At 40.6% G+C, this 27,293-nt stretch overlaps 1 protein-coding gene across 3 annotated transcripts in view; it reads left to right on the forward strand.

Moving 5' to 3' along the window:
• Positions 1–25,652, forward strand: part of Shroom4 (shroom family member 4) — a 203,680-nt gene extending 178,028 nt beyond the window's left edge. For all 3 annotated transcript variants that reach the window (XM_048461482.3, XM_085684438.2, XM_048461483.3), the window contains 4 exons: positions 9,427–10,239; positions 14,995–15,175; positions 20,070–20,339; positions 21,246–25,652. In XM_048461482.3, the coding sequence (XP_048317439.3) occupies positions 9,427–10,239; positions 14,995–15,175; positions 20,070–20,339; positions 21,246–21,515 (1,534 nt within the window). In that variant the 3' untranslated portion in view covers positions 21,516–25,652. The remainder of the gene's footprint in view (positions 1–9,426; positions 10,240–14,994; positions 15,176–20,069; positions 20,340–21,245) is intronic.
• Positions 25,653–27,293: the final 1,641 nt, after the last annotated feature.

Below are 27,293 nucleotides of genomic sequence, written 5' to 3' on the forward strand. Positions count from 1 at the left end.
GTGTCCTAAGTGTGTGATGTTCTCAACAATAGTGTCCCACCCTTAAGTCATGATAGATAACCAAGATCTACACTGATAATCTGTATTGTTTTGGAAGTCACTTGGACTAACCATTCAAAGGAGGTTTCTCATGTTTGGTACTGCAGTTTCTGTGAGTCTGTGATTCCGCCCTAGTGGCTTAACTGCCTTTAACACACACACACACACACACACACACACACACGCACGCACGCACGCACGCACGCACACAAAATGTAATTTTAGGTACATATACAATAATATGATTACTTGAGGCTTTATCAAACAAACTAGGTGCTGTATATTCCACATCCTTCCTTCCCTTTTCAGATTGATCTCTTTCCCTTCTCTCCAGTTGGAGCTCCCCCAATTATTTTATTTCTGATTTTATATCACCCTCTTCCTGCTATTCCCTTCCCAAGCCCCTCCCCCACTTGTGATGCACTTATACTTTCCTGGTTTCTATTTTAATTCACACTGTACACTCACATCTGAGGATCTGGAGCTAGGAAATGCCAACAAGAGAAAATATGCAGCATTTGTCTTTTTGTTGTTTTTGTTGTTGTTGTTGTTTTGGGACCTTATTCATTTACCATCCTTTACCTACAAATTTCATTTTTCTTTTCAGCTGAGTAGAATTCCACAGTGTGTATGTACCATATTTTCATTATTCATTCACTGGTTGAAGGACATTTAGGTTTCTATTTCCTCTCTATTGTGAGTAGAGTGCTAATGAACATAGCTAAGCAAGTACCACTAATGTAGAGTATTCAATATTTTGGGTGTATGCCAAAGAATGGTATAGCTGGGTCATGGTAGATTTATTTTTAGCTTTTTGAGAATTCTCCACCATGATTTTCCTAGTAGCTTAACCAGTTTGCAATCTCAGGAACAGTGAATTAGTATTCCCCCTTTCTCAGTTCTCCAGCATTTCTTGTGAGTTGTTTTGTCGTTCTTTGCCATTCTGGCTGGGGTAAGATAAAATATCAAAGTTGTTTTTATTTGCATTTTGTAATTCCTAGGGATGATGGGCATTTTTGAGATATGTCTTAATCATGTTTTAGTGTAAAACTAAGTCGAAGAGTACTGCCATTTCCTCTAAAGAAACATGCCCAAGGACCTAAGCCTTCCCACTAGTTACCACCTTTAAATATTTTCAGCCGCTTCTTATACCACCAAGCTTGTAAACAAGCCTATAACATGTGAGCTTCTGGGGTCTGTTTCAGATCCATACCATAGCAAGTGGGAAGTAACCCTTGTGGAAGCACCTTATTTTCTGAGATGTGTAGTTAAGAAAGGGCTTCGCCTGTCTTAGGGGTTCATCACAGCAGAGATGCTCCAAGTACCTCACAAGAAGTGCCATAGCAGACATCAGCCCAGTAATAAAGTTAGAAAGCATTATGTGGGTGATAAAGTTCATAATTTGTACTAGCCTACACTACTCAAAACATATGGAATTTAGTGTGCTTGCTGTGCAAACACAGCCACAAGCTAAATACTATTCCCACCCACCCACGCACACAAGCACAAACCTCAGTTAGATTATAGAGAAGTTGGAAGCTACTCTCTGATTTACTATTATTTACTGTTCCCTTTGCTTAATGGCTTTGTCCTTGGGGCTAGAGGACAATAGATGAGCTTTTATTTTACCATAGTCATAAAGAAATTACCAAGTACCCGCTGTGCATAGACACCGTGCCGGATACTGATGATATGTAATAGTCAACATGACATGGTTTTCACCTTCATAATGGTCGTATTTAAGGGACAGGCAACTAAGGAGTACTATATTAGGAAGGTTGATGTATTCTGAGACTGCCTACTTGCCCCATACTTGAGGGGTGGAGAATCAAAAATACTTCCTTGGGAAAGTGAGAATTAAATATGAATTTGACAAGTCGCAGAAAGAAAGGAAAGACAATGAGATATAAAGGGAACAGAATATATACAGGCAAGGAATATAGAAAGGGTGGGAATGTCGGGATCTTTAAGGACCCTTATAAAATCCAGCAAGGGGTTTGTTTTCTGATTATTTTAAGCTCCAGACAGGAAAGTATATAGAGTTAGTTTTATGCTGTACGTTCACCCTGAATGTTGCTAATTATTTGAGTTTTCTATGTTCACTTTATCTAGATGTATATTGATTGTACGTAGAAATGGATTTACTAAAGAAAGTAGCTTCCAAGTCTATTATATATTTGCTCATGCGTATTCCATGCTCTCATACATTAGAAGAACCATACTTTGATCCACCAGTACAGCTCCTCACCAAGCAGATACTTCTTGTGTACCAAAACTAGTGTGTATTTATTATGTATACTTGATTCTATATCTAATCTATATTTTTTATTTTTGTTTTAGTTCTATAGATTTGTGTAAGTTGCAGCCAGGTATATTGCATTACTTTGAGCAGCTATAATCCAGTATTTCATATTTAGCTCTTCCTATTTTACTTTAATTCCTATAGAAAGGCATTTAGAATATTTCCATACTTGTGATTACACATAAAGTCATAATGAATATCCTTATGTATGTCCAACTGAGTTCATGTTGAAATGCAAACATAGAATATATATGTATATTGAGAAGTAGAAAAAGACAAGACGTCCTGAGTAAATTGGGAGCGTGGGGACAATAGGAAAGGGGATGAGGGGAGGGAGGAGAAAGGGAAGGGAACAAAAGAATATATAGCTCAATAAAAACAATTTTAAAAGAATATATATTTATATATACATAATATGTAAATGTGTAAAATCCTTAGAAATTGAATTGCTGGCTCAAAGGATAAGCAGTGTTGACTCTGTTTTCTTTACAAATGGCCTTTGAAGAAATTATGCTTCCACCAACAGTGTGTTAGATCCTTTCAGTTCTTTAGTTTTTATTTTAAAATGGTTCATTATCATTTGTATATACAATTTCAAAGTTTACATGTGGTTGAACCTTTTCTGTCATGTTGATAAGACATCCTCAGTTTGCAGTGAGCTGCATACTTTTTCCCTCTGTTGTGTTGCTGGTTTCTATTGTGGCTTGGTAAGTATGTGTCACATATCAAAGGCATTTACTCTTAGCTGCACTTAAAACAGCTTTTCTCATTATATCATCACCTTTTAGTTCTGTTTCTGATATTTTCTTATCATGAATTTTTAATTTGGGGGAAATTAAAATTAAATATCACCTTTGTTTGATTAAATCTATATTTAGTGACTTACATTAGAATTTAATCGTAGGATTAAAGTTTTTCCTTGTTTCCTCTAGAATTTAATTATAATGTCTTTTTTACATTTGCATATGAACTTTATTGGAAACAGTGAGCTGAAGGTTTAACCTTATCACTTATCTTAGTTGTTCCAAAACTCTAGGCAAACGAGTCATCTTTCCTAGCTTAGGTTATACTGAACTAACTTCACATGTTTTTGAATTTACCAGTTTAACATTCTATATGTTTTGACATTTTTATTGCCTGATTAAATATTTAGAGACAGAATCTTGCTGTGCAACCCAGGTTGGCCTTGGACTCGTGGAAGTCGAGCTTCCTCAGCCTCCATCCTAAGTGCTGGGATTGCAGGTGCTGCTCTTGCTGCCGCTATTCTTTATTTTATGCCATGAGTTCACCTTTCTATCTGGGAGACTGCCATATTCACTGTAACTTCGGAGCAGATTCCACAGCTGGTAACAGTCCTTCTGCCTCACACCTCCTTGCTACTTACTATTCATTTTCTAAGCTAATATTTAGAATAATCAAAAAAATCCCATCTGCTGGCAATTTTATTGGACTCATATTAAATTTCTATATTAATTTGGGTAGAGTTAATGTCTTTACAGTGCAGAGTTATGTTTTCTAGGAAAGTATATGGGTTTTTACTTATGTACATATTGTTTTATATCCCTCAATAGAGTTTTTAAAGTTTTCTACATATAGGTCATAGGTATTTCTTGTTCAGGTTTATTCGTAGATCTTTTATCTTTTTAATTGCTGTGCCAAACCTGGTCTTAGCCTCCATTATATTTTCTGATTGTTGCATGTATAAGAAAGTTGTTGGTTTCTATATATTCCTTTTATACCTTGATACTTAACTGAATTTTCTTACTGTTGGTATTACATTTTCAATTATCATGAATTTTCAGATCAATTATATCATCTATGCATAAAACCACCTTCCACTGTTTACATATCCATCATGTCAAATCTTCATTTTCAGAATAATATTAAGTACTAATTGGGAAAGTAGGCAGTTTCTCTTTTTTTCAATTCTCATAGGAATGTCTTTACTGTTTTGCTGAGCTAGGTGCATAGCTGAATGATAAAACATTTGCCTGACATGCATGAAGCCCTGGGTATAAAAACAATGATAAATTTACAGAGCTAGCTACATTTTTCCTGATAGTTGCTTTTTAAGTCTAGAAAGGTTTAATAATTTCAATCAAATATGTTTTAGGTCAAGGAAGCTGTTTTATAACATTTATCTTTTGATCTATTGGTATTGTCAATTATATGAATAGAATTTCCAATACTAAAATGAGATTTTAATTTCGAAGATGAGCTTGCATGTTTATGGTGTAGTATTTTTTAACATCCTTCTAGATTATTTTCACTAGTACTTTAAGTCTTTGTATATACATTCTTAGAAAAAACTTGTCTCTACTGTTTGTTTCTATGTCCCCTACTCATTGGAATTAAATCCCTTCTGTCTTCCCTAGATTTCAGAGTCTTGAAAGTGTATATTTTATTAGTATTGTATGTTCGTTAAAGGTTGGCATAACAACACAAAACTGTGATTTGTGTGCTTTTGGTTAATTACTTTGAGTTTCCCTATGATAGCTATAGTTTCTTTTCCAATCAGTCAATATTGGCAGTTGGTGGTTTCTCAGAAAATTGCCCAAAGTTTTCCAAATGGTTATATCAAAAGGTTTTCTTACTGTTTTCATCCATTGTGCATATATACTTATTTCTCTGTTTGAAATTCTATAATTTACTTTTGATTCATGACTTAAGGCTATAAAGTATGAGAAATGTTTATCTCGTCTATTAGCAATATAAAACAATCGGGAGTATTCTATCTGATTAGTAAATCATTTGTCAATTTTACTATTTCATTTTTCTTTTTAAAGTTTAATTTCTTTTGTTTTTGAGATTTTAATATAATTATATAATTTTCCCTTCCTTTTTCTCCCAAACCCTTTCATAAACCCCTTCGTTTTTATCTTTCATTATTAGTTATATAATTTGTTTTCTACTCTATTCATTTTGGCTATTTTTAAAATACTTTCCTTCTTTGTTTGGATTAATTTTGGATCTTTTTTAAAGAGTTTGTTGACTGAGTACTTAATTCATTTATTTTACTTTGGTGTTATTTTTTTCCCCTTTTACTGAAAATAGGTTCTTCTCTCACACAGTATGTTCTGATTATAGTTTCCCTTCCCTCTGCTCCTCCAGGTTCCTCCCCACTTCTCCTCCCCTCTGGATTCACTCCTTTTCTGTTTCTCATTAGAAAAGAACAGGAATCTAAGTGATAAAAGCAAAACATGACAAAATAAAATATACTAAGAAAAAGTAAAAAACTATCACATAGAAGTTGAACAAGACAAACCAACAGAAGGAAAAAGCCCAAGAGAAGGCACAAGAGTCAGAATAAGTCAGGAGTCCCATAAAAACACTAAACTAACTGAAAGCCATAATTTATACACAGAGGCCCTGGTGCAGACCCGTGCAGGCCCTGTGGTTGCTGTTTCAGTCTCTGTAAGTTAATATAAGCTTTGATCATGTTGATATAGTGGACCGTGTTCTCCTGGTGTCCTCCATTCCTTCTGGCTCTTACACGCTTTCTGACTCCTCTTCCACAAGATTCCCTGAGATCTGAGGGGAGGGATTTGATGGAGACATCCCATTTAGAGCTGTGTGTTCCCAGGTCATCTTATAGTGTGTTGAGAGCTGTAAACTTTCCTTGAGCTACCACTTTAGTGAAGCATATCCTCTGGCTTCGGATGATTTCTAGATGTTCTCAGTTACAGATTTCCTCTTTAGCCAAAATGCAAAAGTTTTCCTGTTTGCTTTCTACATACTATACATTTTCATATTTCAGGTTTGGAATTAATTTCCAGTATTACGTTATTATGATTTGAGAATGTGGTTTGTACTGCCTTTGGTTCAATATATAGACAATTTAAAAATATTCAGTGGGGTCCTGAAGAGAAAGTGTAGTCTTTGTTAGTGTTTTCTCTTATTTTAATTTGTAAGTTGAAACAGTCTTACATTTTGCTTATGATGTTTGATTTTGTTTTTTTTTACATGAAGATCCAGGATTTGTGGGTATAACAAAATATGCCTTTAACATTGCTCTTATGTGGCTGACAAAGGAGGATTTTAAGTTCAAAGCCAGCCTAGACTATATAACAAGACTCTCTCTCTCTCTCTCTCTCTCTCTCTCTCTCTCTCTCTCTCTCTCTCTCACACACACACACACACACACACACACATGCATATACAGTGTGGGGGGCACATACATATATGCATGTGCTCAGACCTAAAGAGAAAGGAGGGAGAAAGGGAAAGAATTCGTGTAATGAGATCTTTATCATGTATTCCAGTTGTCAGCACTGTGGTGGTGTTCCTTTGGGAGAAGAATGAATGCCAACTAGAATCGGGGCAATTAAGAATAGTAGATAAGGTCATGAGCAAGGGCCTCTCTACCTGATATGCATTGGTCATCCTTTTGCTGTCCACTCACTATTTTTCTTTTCTTTTTATTCCTGGAGAGGATATGCTAGGTTGGATCATTTGTGCATGGGGAGTCTCCAGGTAGGCTCCGGTAGAGTGAAGATATGTGGGCATGAGCTTTTGATCTATGTGGGAACTAGTGATGAGGGGAATGATGGTTTGTTCCCATTTTATCTCAGCTTGGTTAGCATTATGTATACTGTTATTTTTAAAGAGATAGTCTCAGCCATTGTCATGTCTCTTGAATGCATAGTCTCTCTGCTGATAATTGAACCCTTGGAATTTCCTGGCAGTAGGCAGGACGCAGCATGATGTTGATTGCTCACAGGCTGCCATAGGAAAGCAGATCATAAGTCTAAAGAGCTTACCTCTTTATAATCAGCTGAAGAGAGTCATTTCATTTTGATAAATCTTACCATATACAAGTTTGACATTTTACAAATATTCAAATAAAACTGAACTTTGTCCTTTGAGATTATCTTTTATAACTTAAAAGTATTTTCATATGAGAGATCATATTTTAAATTTCAAAATTTTCTTATACGAATATATAACATAAAATATTAAGTATTTATACACATGTATAGCACTGATCAAAAGTTGTCTCAAAAGATTTACTGAATAATTTTTATCTCCTTGTTTATAATGTTTTGTGTAGATGATGTTTTTATAGTCTACCTTATTTCTTGTCTTTGAGACAAGAAATCTGTAGTATATATAGCCTTGACTCTCCGGAAATTTACTATGTAAATCAAGTTGGCCTCAAACTCACAGAGATCCATCTGCTTCTGCCTCTTGAGTGCTGGGGTTAAAGGTGTGTGTCGCCATGCTTGATTAGTTTACTTTATTTCTAAATTTACTGGTTGGTTCTGTTAATTAATAACATACTTTTACTTACAGTTGTTTCATAAGATGCTTAACCTTTATATATACCTTTATATATATATATATATATATTATTTTGAATATATTTTGGTCATATTCTTCCCCTCTCCCAAGTTCTTCAAGATCCTCTCTTCTTCCCTACCCACACAACTTTAAATTATTTCTCAAAATAACAAACAAAACCCAATATAACAACAAAACCAAGAAAAAATAAAACCATGCTACCACACACACACACACCCTAAAAACAAACTATAGCCAAATGAAATCACACAACAAAACTGTGGAGTCCATTACATGTTGGTCATCTGCCCCTGACCATGATGCCTACCCTAGAGTGGTTGACACAAGCATTGAGTGCCACCCTATGGAGAACACTCTCTCTCTTCCAGTTCAGTTGTTAGCCTTTACAGTGGTGTCTAGATTTACAGTCACTCACTCATTTTAATATAACAAAATAAATATTATAAGATAAAACAAAAACAATCATATCAAAGTTGGATGAGACAAACAAATAGAAGGAAAAGAGTCCAATAGAAGGCACAAGAGTCTTTCTCACACTCAGGAATCTCATAAAAACACTAAACTGGAAGCCGTGTGTGTGCGCGTGTGCGTGTGTACAGGAACGACCTGGTACAGACCTGTCCAGGCGATGTTCCTGCTTCCTCAGTCTCTATGAGTTCATATTTGCTCATGCTATTAATTCTTCTTTATCCCATCCTCAATTTTTGAGTAACAGAATAATTGGTCCACTTTGAAAGTTAGTTTTCAAAAAAGCCTATAATTTAATGGTTCTTTTTGAAATTTCAGATTGTGATGTGATCAGAAGGAAATATTTTTAAGCAAAAGTGGTAGATCCTTGCAAATAGCTTATTTAGTATTCTTAGCACACATGTAAGACCAGGGAAGTTATATGTAGTTCATTTCTAATCTATCTTGCATCAAATAGGCAGTAGGAGAATGGAAGTGGGGAGTGAGATACAAGAAAACTTGGTGCACTTTTCATAGTAAAGTAGCAAATTGTGCTGGTTCTGGGTAGTAAGCGGCGCCACGGGCATTCATTATGGAAATCACTGTACATTTCTAAGCACTAGAAACCTACATAGTAAAACAGGAGAGAGAGAAATCATCAAATAAAGCAGGAAAACCAGGATTGTAAGTCCTAGATTATCGCATTTCCATACTGAGTGCCATAAATAGACCGGGGTGCTATGTGTTTATTTTTGACTTTGGCTAAACAGTTGAAGTTCATATCCTAGCTCTACCTCATAACCTTTATAACCCTGGACAAGTTCCTCATCCTAACTATGTCTCATTTTCCCAAACTCTAAAATCCAAACTGTAAGAACTACCTCCTAGGTTTATTGTAATGAGCAAATAAGTTTGAACATGGAAAGCACTGAAACTATACACTAGTGCTGAGTTGTGACCCTTTGGGGGTCCCCAGATTAGATGTCCTACATACCAATATTTACATTACAATTCATAACAGTGGCAAAATGACAGTTATGAAATAGCAACAAAATAATTTTAATGATTGGGGGTCACCGCAACATGTATTAAGGGGTCTGTATTAAAGGGCCACAGCATTTGGAAGGTTGAGAACCACTGCACTAGTGTTTAGTACTTAGTTTATGCACAAAATGTGTTTGTTGTCTTCATAATTATATTCTTGTCAGCATGGCCATTACACTTACTGCATCTATTAGAGTTCTGTAGTCATTTTAACTGTGGAAATGATGTCATCCAAAATACGGGCCTATCCACCACATGCTTCTCTTGGTCAATACTTTTCTTCTGTTTTGCAGGGAAATGGCTCATTCTAAGGCCAACTTTTCATGGTCTACTCCCTTCCACCCTTGCCTTGAAAACCCAGCACTGGACTTGTCAAACTACCGAGCAATCTCATCTCTTGACCTCCTTGGAGACTTCAAACTCGCCTTGAACAAAGGAGAGGAATCTTCAGTTTATGAAGATGGGAGTTCTGTTGCCTCCATGCCCCGCCCACTGCGAAACCGAGCCTTCTCAGAGAGTCACATCAGCTTGGAGCCTCCAAACTCCCGGGCCTGGGGGATGCCTCAGAGGGAGCCATTTACTAAAGGCAGTGAGACTCAGCCAGAACTCCTTGGGGCCCGAAAGAAGGCTTTCCCTCCCCCTCGCCCTCCTCCTCCCAACTGGGAAAAATATAGGCTTTTCCGTGCAGCCCAGCAGCAGAAGCAGCAGCAGCAGCAGCAGCAGCAGCAGCAGCAGCAGCAGCAGAGGTGTGATGAGGAAGACGAGGAAGTAGAGGAGAAGAAGGAGCAAGAGCAGGAGGAGGAGGGACGGAAAGAGGAGGACCTTCCACCCCAATATTTTAGTTCAGAAACCACTGGTTCCCATGCCCCTAATCCAGATGAGGGCCTGGAACAGCCACAACCCCTGAAGGTGGGCCACCTGGAGGCCTCAAGGCAGGCCTCACAGAGTCTCCCAGAGCAAGAGGTCTTTGCTCGTCATCCCAGTGATTTTGTGCCTCCTGTAAGGGGCCACACTGGAGCCCAGCCTGAGAAAGCTCAACCTCCTTGCTATTATGGCGCTCATGGATTGTGGAGGACAACTGAGCAGGAAGCCACTGTGACCCCAAAGTAAGTGTTTGGAAAAGACAATGGGTCCCAGAAAAGGCAGCCAGCAACATGAATTAGATTTCCCCTCTATTAGTTAGCAACTGTTCAGTCTTCTTACCTGGAAAACAGGTGTGATAGATAATGTACCTGTTCTACCAGGTTCTGACTATTAACATATTGCATGTAAAGGACATTAACAGATACTTGATGCATAGTAGGTGCTCAGGAAATGAAGTTCAAGGTTTTATCCTTATCATTGAGAAAATATGCTATTGCTTCTCAATAGCTCTATAAGGTAAACATCAATATCTGACCCCCAATCATGAAAGCATGAGCCATTCTTGGCTTGTCCTCGGCCTTTTCTAAAGCCTGGCTCCTATCTGCTCTAGCAAAGTAGCCTGGGCCTCTGAATCATTCCCCCAGTCCCAGAAGAAAGATGTTGCTGAACTAGATGCTCTGATGGTTCCTTAAATAGCCAAGGACATTCTTTGTCCCTTCCACTTTCTCCTCCCTCTTGTTTTCCTGCTTCTTCATGTTTGCTTTGCCAGACAATAGGCAGCAGTTGACAGGGCTAACTGACTGGGCTGAGAGATCAAAACAGGATTGTGGGCTGCCATTGACTTCTATGTGAGTGCTCATCTGGGCATCACTCTCTCTCTCTCTCTCTCTCTCTCTCTCTCTCTCTCTCTCTCTCTGTGTGTGTGTGTGTGTGTTCATGATCTCCATTGCTCAGTGTCTGGCCTCTTAGCTCTCCGTTCCCTCTTGCAGAGCTCCACTGGGGATGAGCAGACAGGTGTCCCCTAATTGTTTTCTTTAAATCCTTTTATAGCAGGATCTTGCCTGGGAGTGGTTGCTATTAGAAATACCTTGTTTATGTGACTTTTATGGACAGGCTAATCTTGTTACTTGGTTATCTGGCACTGATTGAGCAGTTCTCTGAGGTGCCATAAGGAAAGCATTTATAAATCCCAGCTCCTGGGCTCTGTGAGAAGCCCTTAGCAGACCACATGTGGCTCCTTCTCAAATGGAAAATATGTTGCAGAAACTAGCTGTGCTGTGCTTGTCATGTATTACAGCTGGAAGATTGAAAGGTTACCTGGCAGATAGTAGGCACTGAACTAATATTTCAAAGGCTAAATAGATAATCGAATAAGTTTTCAATTAAGCACTTACTATGTGCCAGACACTGCCTGACATTTAATGTACATTATTTAAGTTACTCTTCCCAACATCTCTGTTGGCCATTATCATCCCCATTTGACAAATGAGGTAGCCGGAGTTGAGCAAAATAAGGGACTAATTAATTCAGTATTGTGCCGCAAAGACTCAAATCCAGATCTATCTGCCACCAAATGCAGGCAGCTGCAGCTGCTGCAGATCTATCTGCCTCCAAATGCAGGCAGCTGCAGCTGCTGCAGATCTATCTGCCTCCAAATGCAGGCAGCTGCAGCTGCTGCAGCATCCTTGTCCTCGTCGTCCACGTCCTCCTCCTCATTGTCCTCCTCCTGCTCCCTGCTTCCTCCTTCTCTTCTCCTTCTCCATCTTATTGTGCAGCCTCTCTCAGAAAGATCTTCTTCTTCCAGTTGGGTGGGAACGGTACAGCATTATCTTCTCTCTTACAGGGTAATGTATACCAGAAGTAGCAGTTCTAGGCTATGGACTTTTCTCCCTTATGACTCTTTATTGTCCTGACACCTGGGCCACTGAGAAAGAAATCACTGTTTCTAAACATTGTATAACCTGCTCCAGTCATTTGTTTGTAACAAATTATAGGATGCAAGGGAATACATTCATTTGCACCCAAGCTTGGCCTCTAGCTGCAAAAATCAATTCTAAATGTTTCTTCTGGTGATAAAAAATTTAAGGAAGAGCATCATTTCCATCCTAGGTGAAGTTTCTTCACCTGTTTACTGTGTGCTGAGCCTGATTTTAAGTATTTTCATGAACAGCTCGTTCCTGACATGTGATGTGCTCGTTCTTCGGGTTTACAGTGATGTGAAAGCAACATGCACTCAGTAGAAGTGGCATTTGAAGGTGGGAGTGTGTTGACTTTTTCCTAAGCTAGTAAGAGTCTTCCAGCAACCTTTAGTGGTACTGGGGAGCAGCAGAGGCCGTCAGCAAATGATGAGAGAAATGACTGCCGCTTTGCAATGTGCTGTGCTAGGTTGCAGGCTTTGAGAGGTTAGGTGTAGAATAAGTTGTTTTCGTTTAGGATGGGTTTATTTGGCCATTGATTTAGTCTCCCTTAATGAACCTAGTAGAGAGTTTTAAGTACTCTCCTCTACCTTTCAGGTGAGAAAGGTGAAGCTAAGAAAGAACCTTACTTTCTCACAAGATCGCAGGCAGTCCAAGTCATAGCCCACAGCGTTGTTTCAGTACCATCGGTCCTGGTGGTTCTCTTCAGACTCTAGGAAAGTATAAGATAGATAGTGTTGAGCCCAGTAGATGTTTAAGGTTTGCAATGTGAAAAGCAACAAAAGATGTCCAAATTTCAGCCATGCTAAGCCACAGTATCATTACCACACATTTACTGTTTAGTTACAAATTCTGTAGCATGTATGAGAGGAAGTGGTGGAAATCATCAGTCGTTGCTCCAGGCTAATAACTGATGCCAGTGTAGATCTGGTTGGCACTGCAAACTCTAAGCACGTTCTCTCGGTACTCAGTGGAAAGTTCTGATCTTATGTTTAATGTTTACTTTCAAATTCAGATTAGGTTCTTATAGATTTCTTCCAATCCCTTTCCCATTCATGAGGGTAATGAGGAAAAGACCCCTGGAGCACAGTGCTTCACACGACCTACTGTAATATTGTGCAGGGTTGTACCGGCCAACAAACTGACTTTCCATGGAGCACCTGAGTTTGCATTGGTACACTTTCTGACTCCGAAAATTGATGTGTACCATAAATTCTTATAAACAGGAGTTCTCAAAGCTCATTTCTTTTCATTCCCTCCATAATATTCTCTCTTCTCTGATATCAGAGGCATAGTCCAGCTTGAAAGTTCCTTACAAACAGGGGTTTGTAGAGTATCGAGTTGTTCATTGGTCGCCATCAAAGAAAGTAGAGGATAACTGCACAGATGTGGAGTCAGGTGGCCGAAGGAGAATCGCTGCTGTGCACTTTACTGGCTGCTCACCTGGGGAATATAATTTTCCCCTCTCGGTTCTTCATCTTTCCTGTCTGTAAAGTGGTTATGATGAGCATTCAGTTGTGAGTGTCCAAATGTGCACATGTGTGTTACCTGTCCTGGGACAGTTTCTGGGGTATAGCAAGCACTGTGTGTGTGTGTGTGTGTGTGTGTGTGTGTGTGTGTGTATTAATATAATAGTTCTAAGCTTGAAACCCTCTGTGTTAAGTAAGTGTCTCTAGAGTGAGGATTATTGGCATGCCCAGGTTGCCTTTGTGTGATGAATTGAGAGACAGCATAGCATGAATCAGTAAATAGCTGTGGAGCCTTTTTAGCTATTATATTTGACCTTTATCTAAGAGCTACAAATAGCTTCAAAAATGACTAATGAGTTTCTCTTACTTTCCCTTTCAAACAGCTAGAGGTTAGAAAGGACTAGTGACGCAGACAGGTGGGTGGTAGGAGTAGCTGCTAGGCAAAGGGAATATGTATGTACATACATATGTATATGTATATATGCATATTGCTGTATATGTATATATGTGCATATATACATATACATACGTATGTACATACATACATACAAATGTACACACAGCACTATAGTGAGGGTAGACTTTTCCCTTGCATGAACCCTGAGCAGAATTGTTCACCCCTTCGTTACTGAAACCTGACATTATAGCCTTCACTTTCCCACTTTTCTCACTAGACAAGAAGGCTTATTATCACCTGAGTTTAACTCCAAGCCAGGGTGGAACTAGAACTACTTCTTTCCTAAGGAGAAATTTTCTTTCTCTGACTGGGACTCTGCGAAGCACCACTGTGGCCCCAAGGCAATAGGCTCTGCTGCTAGACTTTTAAAGCCCCTGGTATCACTGGCTTCATTCTCCCCATTTCACTCTGCAACCATGCAGGAGGCTTGGGCCAATAAGAATATTCTGTAAGTGGAGGGATGCTGCCCCTTCTCAGGCCAAAGGGCTGCCCTACAAGAGGCAACGTCAGAAGAGTCTGTGAGAGATGGGATGGACCCTGAGAAATTCTTGGCAGGGATGCTAATCCCAGCCTTCCAAATGGTGGCCATGGTTGAGGTCACAGGTGACTTCTTTGCTATGGGAAATCTATAGTGGGGTGACCATTTCAAGCGGGAGTAGCAACAGGATAGAAGAAATGAGTATGAGGAAAGCCACGGGGTAACTTTGTAATCAAGCAGATCAGGTAGAGCTGGGCTGAGTAGGGGCTGTACTTAGGCAGAAGAAAGGTCCCCAGGAATAAAGGAACACATTTATTCATCTGCTGCCCAGTCCCTCCCTAAAGGTTGTGAACTAATCATTTATCATCAGAAGCCTACAACTTTGAGGTCTTTGTTTTAATAGTGTGTTAATGACTGAACCAGATGATAAAAATGTCTTTTGAGCTAAGGGCAGGCACATAGAAGGATATAGAAATAGACTTTCTACAAGTTTTCCATTGCTTGGCTAGTAGATAGCCTCCATGTGACCTGTCCATGTTTGAACAGTGCCTTCTGGTCCATTTTATAACAGCTAGGGAAAGTGGTGTCATATGTTACAGGTCGAGAAAACCAAGAAAGGAGAAACATCAGTGGTCTCTGAACAAAAGTGCTCAAAGGGTTACCTTTTGTTTCCACAGACAAGAGTTTCAGCACTTCTCACCTCCTCCGGGGGGCCCAGGAATCCCTACCTCTTACTCGGCATATTATAATATCTCTGTGGCCAAGGCAGAACTGCTGAATAAATTAAAAGAGCAGCCCGAGATGGCAGAGGCAGGCCTGGGAGAGGAGGGAGTTGACTATGAACTGGCTCAAAAAAAGGTAAGGTTTTCATATGTCCCAGAGATTTCCAGCATTTAGCTAAGTATCTGAAGGACAACCAGCCCTTCCACGCCCTCTAGTATGTCTTTCATGCCTGTGTTTCAGTATGGAAATCAAACAGCCTCCCCGCAGTCTATTCTCTGATCAACAGTAGTAGCACTAATTGTTATCTCTCTAGTCCTTAAAACCACCCTGCTACAGGGGTTTGGGAGGGGTGTGTGTGTATGTTTGTCTCTCTCATTGTCTGTCTGCCTGTCACTGGGGATTGAACCCAGGACCTTATGTGGTCTGCGCTGGTGCTCTGCTGCTGATCTAAATGCTCAACCTGAAAGAGTCTCAGTCGAAATTTTTGAAGTATTTGGGACCAACACTAGGGCCTAGCATGTGTTAGGAAAGCTCTTTGCAGTGAGCTGCATCCGCAATCAACTTCCCTTCCTCCCTTCCATTCTTCCCTCCTTTCCTACCTCCCTCCCCCTCCCCTCCTTCCCTACCTCCCTCCTCCCACACTTTCTTTCTTTTGTAGTGCTGAGCTACAGCCCTAGCCCTGCAAGATAAGTATTACTATCGCCCCCACTGTTATTTTAACCAGTTAAAGGGACTACCTTTTCCAAGGTTATATACTAAATGAGTCCTGGATTTCTGCTCTCCCATACTGTCCTTTTGAATTAAGCAATCTAAGTCACTGCCTAAGGCACATCAGAGCTCTGACCAATGGTAGTGCCATTAATTCGTATTCTCTGTAAGTTTCTGGGAGAGAGAACAGACTGACTAAGGAGAAATTATAGGCTCGAAGACTATTATTTATTTGCAATGATGGTCAATTATCTCTTGAAAATACAAAATAGGTAAATGGGGATGTTGTTGTTGTTGTTCCAAGTCTCCCTTTCTTCATCTAAGTACCAGTAGCCTAGTTTTTTAATCAAGTTCCTGGAATCATTTTACCCCCCTTGCACTTACCTATTTTACTTCATAAGCAAATAGAGTTGTCATAGCAACTTCAAAGGCCCAATTTGCCATTTTGTGGGCATGTGAACTCAATGTAAATTGCTCTTCTGCCCATATTTCTCTTTCAGGACATGACCTGTAGGAAAACATAAGGCCATTTTCAGAAGCCTTCCTTCCATTTTTCCATCTGAAGCAAAATGTCAGGGAAATAATTGGACCATGGAAGTGTCAAATTGCATTGATCCAGATGCTCCTCCTTGGAGTCTATGTTTCTTGAACATGGCAGAGCTTCTCCTTGCTTATTCAGGGACGAACATAATGAAGGTCTAGCTAAGGGAAGAGAGATGACTAGAAACGGTAAAGGACAGGATAGCAGAGGGTGATTTGCAATGGCTGCAGGTGGGGCAGGGCAGGGCAGGGCAGTGTTTGTGTGTAAGGGAGAAAGGAGGGGAAGGTCATCAGTTTGCGGTGTTCCAGAAAAACAGCTCAGCTCTGGCTGGGCCTGTAATGACTGGCCAGCTTCCTCCAGTGCATACAAGTACACCTTCTCCAGGTTAACAGTTCAGGCTACAGAAGCCAGGTACTGAAAAACCAAGTGCTCCCTGCGTCTTCATTCTTTCCTCGGTCCCCAGAGGGTTGGCATCCCCAGTGAGTAAGTGAAAATCCAAGTGGGTCCTCCTTTGACACTGACTTCTGTATGGGAGAATGGAAGGTGACAAAATAATCGAGGATGTTTTGAAACCTAGTTATATTTCCTCATTCATATCCCTGGGCTCCCAGTTCTTGGTGGATTTGCTGATCTTTCCCACACTTCCAAGCACAAACATGATGATTCCATGACTTCTCTTGACAACAGGCTTTGGAACCTCCTAGTCTTGATCACCTTCAACATTCCCAAATGAACTATTAGAAAGGAACACTCCAAACCTACCCATCCCAGAAGCTTAAACTAGAATAATCATAACTCAAACACTGAATGGAGCTTACTTCCTGTGCACACAATACTATCCTCAGCATGTATTAGTTCATTTAATTCTTATAACCACGCTGTGATATGTGTGTTATTGTTATTCTACTTTTTTTCCTGTAGGGAAGTTGAAGTCCACAGAAGTTGAGTAATGTGTTATAGGTCAGGCCACTACTTTATGACATTCAAAACAATGTTGCTAGGGTCTATGATCTTAACCACAATGCAATACTGGCTACAAAAGCTGTAGGCAACCAGGATAGCATCATGTCATTCAGAACCTCTTAGTTAAACAAGGTGCTCTCTCTCTCTCCCTCTCCTCCCCTCTCCATTCACTCACCCGCTTGCTCTCACTCCCTCTTGCTTCCTAGCTCACTCTTACTCGTTCTGGTATTTATCTACACCAGGATGTTATGTGTGCACACATATGTTTGTGTACATGTGCATGTGTAGCCTGGAGGTCAACACTGGGTATTGCATTCAGTTGTTTCTTACCTTATTCTTTTTAAGAAAGTTGCGCTCACTAAACTTGGAGCTTAGTGATTGGCTAAAATAGCTCATCAATGAACTCTGGGAATCCCTCTTTTTCCATCATCCCCCAGTGTCGGGGTTACAGATACATTCTGCTGTGCCTGGCTTCTTATGATCCTCATACTTGCATGCAAGCACTTCAACCACTGATGCATCTCTCCAGCCCCTAGATATATATATATATATATTCCTGAGTTCCTTATAATAATAGTAATGATAATGTTTATGATAACAATAGCACAAATAAATGTGTACTTAGCATTTATTGTCTCAGACACAGCAGTAAATAGTTTGCTTCTGTGATCATATTTACTATAAATTGTCACAGCGCCCTGGACAAAGGTAGACTGCTCTAGTTAATAGATGAAGAAGTAAACTTCTTTGTATCCAAAGTTTCTGAGTTCGTAGAAGGCATGATTGGTATCTAGCAGTTTATATGACTCAAATTTCACTCTACTCCATTGCCTTCTGGTGAGTGCAGTCACACAACTGATTATTGCTATAAATTAGAGGATTAGGCTGTGGTGCTTAATTTTGTCGACTTGATTAGATCGATAGGTGCCTAGAGACTGCAAAGCATGCCTCTGGGAGTTCTGTGAGACATTTCCACAGAGGATTAGCAAAGGGTGAGTGAACACATGCCCAGAATGTGAAGATAGGCTGGGGACCCAGGTGTAATAAAGGTGTGAGGGCAGGAAAACCTATAGTATAGGCTCTTACTCTCTGTGCTCCTGGCTGCCACAATGAACTGAAACTTCTGAGATGGCGAGCCAAAGTTCTTCTCTTATTCCTTTAAGTTGTTTTGCGTGGGCATTTCATCACACAAGAAATACAACAAAACTTAGCACACAGGAAGTGCTTCCCTGGAGAAGGATAATAAACAGTAAGAGATTGGACTTGCACTCATGAAATAGAATTATAACAAATTAAAATCACACTGTGTCTTAGTCACTATTCTATTGCTGTGAAGAGACACTAGGACCACAGACACTCTTATAAAGAGAAGCATTTAATCAGGACTTGCTTATAGTTTTAGAGGTTTAGTCCATTATCATCATGGCAGCAAGGCAGGCAGACATTACAGCTGACAGTTTTACATCTAGATCCATAGGCATAGAGATACATGGGAAGATCCATAGGAAGAGAGAGACACTGGGCCTGGCTTGAGCTTTTGAAACCTCAAAGCCCACCTCCAGTGACACATTTCTTCCAACAAGGCCACACCTACTCCAACAAGCCATTGCCTTCTCATCCCTCTCAAGTAGTACCACTCCCTAATGACCAAGGATTCAAATATATGAGCCTGTGGGGGCCATTCCTATTCAAACCACCACACTCTGTAAAGTCTGATTCTAGAAGTTTTATTTTACTTTGTTTGGGGTTTTCTGTTTGCTTGTTTGCAGTTCTAGGTATGGAAGTCAGTATCTTATGTGTGTCAGGAACTGTATGACTGAGCTATACCCCTAGGGTAAAATGCTTCAAAGCTCCAAAAAGAAAGAGGCCACTAAGAGATTTCTAGAAGAGGTTTTTCCCTAGAAAGGGTGGGAGCAAAGCCGGGCCTTGGAGAAAGAACAGGAATAGCCCCACTGCAGAGAAACTGAGCAAATGGAGCTACAGAATCAATTCAGAAATTTAAGAATAGGGGTTGTGAATATCATGTAGTGGAGAGCTAAACCTGAATGGTTCTGGAGAGTGGAGGTAATGGCTCATATTGGATAATAATAATAACAGTGGCCTACCTTTTATTGAACACTTTCTGTGCTAAGTCATATTAATTATTATTGAATCATTACCACTCAGTGTAATGAACACAACCCTTAACTACAGTCCTTCTGCAAAGAGAGAAAGTGAAGCTCAATTAAGTCAAATCATTCAGGTCCTTCAGATAGAAACTGGCAGATCTAGAGGTCAAACACAGGCATTGTGATGGGCAGAATTTTCATTCTCATCCAAAGGCCTCAAAGATGATCCAAGGGGGCAAGGAGCTAGCACACTGTAATAAGCACCAAAGGAAAACATATAAAGTGATTAGCAAATATCTGGTGACAATTCTTTCCAATCTGGGGCCTTAGAAGCTCTCTAGTTACATTTGTTATAGTCTCAGTTGCATTTTACAATGTGGCTTGGTCTCTGGGTACTGCTTACCAATACCAAAAGCTTTGGTGGTAACATGGAAATTCCTACCAAACAGGGAAGGAAACCTGGAATTGCTTTTCAGTTGCTCAGATTTCACTCTGTCTCTTTAGTCTCCATTCTGTCTTTCCTTCCCCTATTCTTCCTTCCCTCCCCCTTCCATTTTTAGTCTGATCATTTAGACAAGTATGTAGGCCAAATTGTAATGTTCTTGCCTTCACCATCCTTGTGCAGGATACAGGTGTGTGCTCTGCTGAGCCCAAATTTGTTTCTGTTGAAGTCCAAGTTCATCCTTTGTCTTCTATTTAACCCTCTTAGATTCAGCTCATTGAAAGCATTGGCCGGAAACTTTCTGTCCTGAGGGAGGCCCAACGAGGGCTCCAGGATGATATCAATGCCAATTCTGCCCTTGGAGAAGAGGTGGAGGCCAACTTAAAAGCTGTCTGCAAATCCAATGAGTTTGAAAAGTATCATTTGTTTGTTGGGGACCTGGACAAAGTGGTCAACCTGTTGCTGTCACTCTCTGGACGACTGGCTCGGGTAGAGAATGCTCTCAACAGCATCGATTCAGAGACCAACCAGGAGAAGGTACAGATGTTGTTCCTGAGGCTGTAGCTTTAAGAAACGCCTCTTTAGCTTTTAAGGGAGCCAAAAAACAGCATTGAGAGTGTGAGCACTGGTTTTCTAGTACCACAAGATATTCTGCATGTTAGCTGTGTGACTATAAGCAGCTTACTTAGCCTTGTTCTGTCTTAGTTGCTTCATTTATAGAATGAAATAAGCATACAGCCTGCTTCATGTGTTTTATGTGATGGTTGAGATAATCCAAGTTAATTACATAAAATAGTGTCCAAAACAGAGTCCATATGGAATCAGTGCTAGCTGTTAGTGGTAGTGATTGATGGTGATGGTAATGATAGGGGTGGGGGTAGTAGCAGAAGCAGAAGCAGAAACAGCCGCAGCAGCAGCAGTAAATTTGCCTCTGATCCCCTTAGAATTGCAAAGGGGCCCTCCATTTTATAGGTTATTTCATTCTGTTATTATTGAATTAAACTCCATTACCTTCCCCTATACAAGTAGCTTTGATCCAGGGTAAGAGGTCCGTACACGTGCACACACCCTCAAATACACACCCCAACTCATGTCCACTCACACAGAGACACCATACAGAAAGCATCACCGCAGTTCAGCAAATGGAAGGGACTTAGTTCAACTTGACGGGAGGCATCCTCAATACCAAACCAAGTGGTGATCCGTGCTTTAAAGACAGACTTAGAGCCGGAAAGATGTGATTGCACACACCCCCATCCCAAAGTGCTGTCATGCTTGCCTTTCTCAAGCTATAGGAAAGGGAACTTTGTATGTAAATGCTTCCAGAGCAGGAAATCTGGGACTGGTTAATTAGCAGAATGTATAGGTGCTTCCTTGGTGAAAGACTTCTGTACAGATGCCTGGGGATGGGGATAGCATTTAATTGGTCCTCTCCTTCCCCAGTTGGTGCTGATAGAGAAGAAGCAGCAGCTGACAAGCCAGCTGGCAGATGCTAAGGAGCTGAAGGAGCACGTGGACCGCCGGGAGAAGCTGGTGTTCAGCATGGTCTCCCGATACCTGCCTCAGGAGCAGCTCCAAGATTACCAGCACTTTGTGAAGATGAAATCTGCACTCATCATTGAACAGAGAGAGCTGGAGGAGAAGATTAAACTTGGGGAAGAGCAACTTAAATGCCTCAAAGAGAGCCTGAACTTGGGGCCCAACAATTTCTAATTCTGCGGGTGCCACTGTACCCCTGCCCATGTGCAGTGGAAAGTGCTTTCGGTCTCCCGTAGCAGGTGCACTAGCCAAGTATATAGAAAGTACTTCACAGATGGTTTCAGCCATCTCCCAAAGAGAGCCTGGGACGGCCCCAAGCTTCTACCTTGAAGGGCTACAGCAAGGTGTGGTTATACTACCATGCTCTTTCCCAGTGAGTGGGAGCCCTTCGCTGCCCATCGAACCATTAAAGTGCCTTCATCTCTGTACTAGGACACCAAAGACATCATCAGTCCTCTCCCTTGCCACATACCCTCTTCATGGTCAGTACAAAACTGCCTTGCAATGTCCCTCTTCCCTAGGGCTAGTGACCTAGCTTAGCCATTGTCCACAGATTTGCTTGAGTTGAAAGCATTCACCTAACACCAGCTTCAGGCCCTCACCCAAAATTGACAGCAGGAGGCACAGAAGGAGAGATTGCATATAAGGGGAGCAAATGTTGGGTATTCATCCTCCCTTCCAGTAAAACCCAGGTTTAAACAAAGTGCGTCCATGTCTACCCTCCCCAACAGCTAGTTGACAGTGTTGTTGTTATGGCCTTCCTGCTACTTTGTTTCTTGCCCTGATATCTCCAGGAGTCGTGTGCCAGGACTTGACTCTCTTCTCCGCTAATATTTCTTTTGCAACTGACTTCTGGATAGAGCTTCAGTATTGAGGAAGAGGGTTCGTATTATATTTCAAATGGCCTTTGATTTTATTTATTTTTATGTTATTTTTTTCCCTTTTAACTAATGAGGCAAGAAGAAATAAGTTAGAGAGGGGGAGATTAGCCAGAAGGAAAACATTTTCTATAGGTAAGCCGGAGTCCACCCTGGCTATGTAATCAAGTGTCAAGACATTGAATTCTCCCTACCATAGCTTCAAGTGTCTAAGAAAGTTCTCCCCTTGAACGCACACCTTCCCTACCATAGCTTGGCTGTGTGCTTACTTGAGGTCTAGATGGCCATGGCATCCCTGAACAGAGTTCGTTCAATGTTTTCTAACTGCCTTTTGAAGCCAGAGTACTCTCCTAAGACTGAACAATGCAGGATGCATGAATGCGTGAGAGTAAGTGTGGACGGCACTCTTCCAACAACTGCTTTCTCACTGGCTAGCCTCAAGCAAGCAAATCTATGAGAGTTTTCAGCCAGGGCCAGACTCCAGAGAAAATTATGATCCATCCAGGATCTAGACATAGAGTATCCCTCCTTATCTTCTGGGCCTATGTGCTAAAGCATCCTCTCTGGTGGACGCCTGAAATCTTGGCTAGTTCCAAACCCCGTATTTACCACAATTGTTAATCTCGTCACTGAGGGGACTAAGTGACTGAAGAGAGGTAGCCTATATAGCATGGATACACTGGATAAATAGATGATTCATGATCCATGTGGAATGGAGCAAAATCCTATCACACTTCTCAGAATGGCACATAATTTCAAATTAATCAGTTTAACTCTATGGATATTACATTTAATATCGTCAAACCATGGTTGATCATGAAAACCATGAAAAGAATGGAAGGTAAAACCACAGATTAATGTACAAAGAACTGAAACTGTCTCTTTTGCCAAGACCTGACATTGGTAGCCAGCTTCTGTCCTAGAAAGGCATTCAGGACAATAGCAAGAGGGGAATTACCACCAAACTGCCTTTTCATCTAGCTCAGTCTTCTGTTCCTTACTAACTGGGTACAGTCCTTGATGTTATCTGTAACAATACAACAGAAGCCCAAAACTACCAAACCCAGGCATCACCACACGTTACTGCTGAGTTCCTCAGGGTCCTCGGAGGTTCATTGTAGCTGCAGTGTTACCTCATTCAACCAAAGAATTTGTCAAGGAACTTCACTGCTGCTACAAGTACTGGCCACTCCTTCCATTATCTCCACAGTGTGTTTTGGGAGAATCTTGGCCTGCAGGGTATTCTAAGGGGTAGCAACCTTTTCTGTGGTTTGCCGGGTATGCTTTTTTTTTTTTTTTTGTACTGCTGCCTCTACAATAACCACTGTTGATATTTCAGCACCGCCATTCTCCCCTCAAGTGGAAGATTACAAACTATTTTAAGCATAACCCCAAAATCTGTACTGAGCATGAAGCTCTGTAGCCGCTATTCTGTGCTATGCTGTGCAGTGCTGTGATGTGATGTGCAGTGGGGTGGTATGATGTGAAGTGCTGTGATGTGGTGTGCAGTGGGGTGGTATGATGTGCAGTGCTGTGCAGTGCTGTGATGTGATGTGCAGTGGGGTGGTATGATGTGCAGTGCTGTGCAGTGCTGTGATGTGATGTGCAGTGGGGTGGTATGATGTGCAGTGCTGTGCAGTGCTGTGATGTGATGTGCAGTGGGGTGGTATGATGTGAAGTGCTGTGATGTGATGTGCAGTGGGGTGGTATGATGTGAAGTGCAGTACTGTGATGTGAAGTGCTCTCCGGTGCTGTGATATGCAGTGCTGTACTGTGCAGTGCTGTAGTATGATGTGAAGTGCTATACAGTGCTGTGCAGTGCTGTGGTGTGATGTGCAGTGCTGTCCTCTGCAGTGCTGTGCTGTGAGTGAAGTGCTATGTAGTGCAGTGCTGTGCTGTTCTAGCCTGTTCTATTCAGGGTGGCTGAGTACTTACCAAAAGGGAAATTGGGAGAGGTGAGGAGATGCTTTGAATAGAGCCACACTTGCCTTACCTTCTTTTAACAATGGGCCCTAGGACAATCGATAAAACAGTTCAGATGTCTTATACTAGGATGATGAGAGTTACATGTTGTATCATTCGAAGATGTATGAGAGTTATGTGTTTTATCTTTTGAAGATTGTTTGGCTATAGTTGAACAAGGAGCAGTCACTGTGCTAGATATCATGGCCATAGGCTGGGTATTTGTAGCCTTTGTTATGTTTATTATACCTTAAGTATATGATACCAAAAATACTATTAACTGTGGTTTGTGTGTGTTTGTTGTTTTAGCATTGTTGGAAGTGGGATCCAAGGCCTTATATATACTGGGCAAGTGCTATATCACTGGACTACAGCCAAGCCTTAACTTTCATTTTTGTCATTCATCCCACCTCAAAAGAGTTCATAGAGTCGGATTCATAATACAAGGCCAAAGTATTTGAAAGATAACCTCAAAAATAAGCTGAGTAGCAGAGCTCAATCGACTGACACCGGCATGCCCTCCTCTTCTGCTGTGGCATTCCACAGTGAGGAACAGCGCTGCAGAGTGCCAGTGCTACTTGGCATGGGATAGCTCTCTCCGGTCTTGGTTTCTAGGATCAGCCATCCTCCAAGGTCCCTGAGGAGATAGGGGCATGAAAGTAGGTCAGAAGATTGGCAACCCCCACCCAAAGGTTACTGGCCTTTTGCTCTTTCCCTTTAAACAACTTACATAGACCTCACTGGCTAATAGGAAAGCAGGGTGGTGGATAGAAGGGAGCCAATGCAAGATCACTGTCATCCACCCATTCTCCTCCCATCCCCAGGATCTAGATAATAGATGCTCCTCAAGTCAAATGATTGAAGACTCAGTCAAGATATAAAGTAAATACCCAAGTAGAATCTTAGAGAATGAGACAGATATACTGGAATTAAAGCCAGGGAGAAATTGGATGCATAGGAAAGGAAAGAGTAAAAATATAAAAAGCCTCTTTCAAGACTGGGTTCATATTTCTGTTTGCCACTTAACTTCGTGTGCCAAAAAAGATGTGTGGGGTACCAGAACTACATCCTCAACTCTAGCCTTCCCCAAGGGTGCTACTTTTCTAGTAGCAAACCTCAAAGGGTAGAAGTTGGGTATACTTCTGGCTACTTCTATGCATGTGGAACTTGGCAGTTCCCTCTCATTGCCAGAGGAGCTATGTATGCCAATAATAAATCTGTGGCAGAATATGGTATTATTTGAAGATTAAATTCTTAGAAGGGGTGGGGCATGGGGCAGTGTATATAGATAAAGAATCAGTGTTTGCTGTACAATTTTGGGGAGTTGTCTATTCCATGTAATGCTATTATTTTTCTGACTCTTACTGTTTGTGCATTTGTGTCCTCCACCATTCCCCTCTTGGCTGACGTTGATATGCCTGCCATATTGTCATCAAGGGTCATACTTCAATAAAAGGTGCTAAGGACAACAGAGATTGTCTCTTATGTTTTGCTTATGAAACATAAATTATCTAATATTCTGATGAAAAGTAGTAGAAAAATGTGGTTACTTATCTGTAGTCTTCCCTACACAGCCATATGGCCAGAGCCTTACCCACAGTCTTAAACTTATAGCCCGACACCCTAGGGATGGTATTAATGCTGCACCATTCATTATCACCAGTAAAACAACAGTGTCTGCCATAGCCTTCTTAGGGGACTAGCTCCTACTACTACTGCTGAAGGATAAAAATAACCACCAGTCTTACCCAGATGTGAATCCTGCAGGCCACAGTAACACCTGGCCTGGCAATACAATCCACCTGGTACAATAGTGGCACAAACATCATAGCCTTCCCTCTACTACCCTGCCCTCCCATCTTATCTGTCAAACGGGAAAATAATATACTGTAGGTATTTTAATGTGGAATAAATTTTAATTTGCAAATAATAAATAAAAGCGCCGAGGCATATACTGAGGTATTGCTAGAAAGGCAGAACTCCAGGCCCCATCCCAAGGCCCAAGACAACAGTCTGACTTTTAATTAAATTCTTGGGAGATTCATGTGTTTAATATTAAAGTTTGGAAGCACTAATACATCACAAACATACCCAGGAAAAGTAACTATTTTATAGTCTTGATTCTATGTTTATCCAAAATATACTTTCGCTTTTCTCATATTGATCACAGCTGTCCAAATACAGTTTCCAGATCCAAGGTTGATATATCTCTTAGCTCATTTTGAGCTGCTATAACAATGTACCCAAGACTGGGTAATTTATAGTAAATTAAAATGTACTAGCTTATAGTTCTAGAGGCTTAGAAGTCCAAGATCAAGGATCCAGCACCTCTTGAAGAAGTCCAAGATCAAGGATCCAGCACCTCTTGAGAGCCTTTTTTTCTGAACCTCATTACAGAAGAAGGTGAGAGGAAACAAGAGATCAAACTCCGAGCTTAAGTCCTTTTACAATCAGTAGCAATATAGTCTTGAGGGTGGAGGCCTTATGGCCTAAGTGCCTCCCGTTAGGCTCATATCACTGTCACAGTAAGAATTAAGTTTTCAAAACATACTTTTTGGAGACACATTCAAACTATAGCAATATACAGAATCAAAGGAGCAATCTGAAAAGGAAATTAAATAATTCCTGACTGTTGATATTACAAAGATACAGATAAATGTTTGAGGTGATGGCTATACCAATTACCTCATCTATTTATACACTGTTAATATATAGAAATGGCATGCCATATTCCCAAGTACAATTCCTGTGAATGGATTCTAAATACAAAACTAATGGGTTAAAGGGGGAAATAATTTGATTAACTGTAGCATAGAAAAGAACAAAATAATCAGAAATATATTTACAAAAATGCAAGACTTTCCCAGTAAGAACAATAAAATATTGATTAAAAATATTGGGAAAGCTCTAAACAAGAAAATACCCATACTCATGGTTTATAAGACATAATATCACTAAGATGATTAGATACCTCAAACTGATTTACAAATTCAACATAATTCTTGTGAAAATTCATACTGACTTCTTTGCCTAAATTACATTATCATCCTAAAATTCATATAGAATCTACCAGGACTCAGAATAGCCAAAACTAGCGCTAAAAAATAAAAGT

This window comes from Myodes glareolus, chromosome X, assembly GCF_982192425.1.
Source record: "Myodes glareolus chromosome X, mMyoGla1.1, whole genome shotgun sequence".
In the NCBI taxonomy this organism is placed as follows: Eukaryota; Metazoa; Chordata; class Mammalia; order Rodentia; family Cricetidae; genus Myodes; species Myodes glareolus.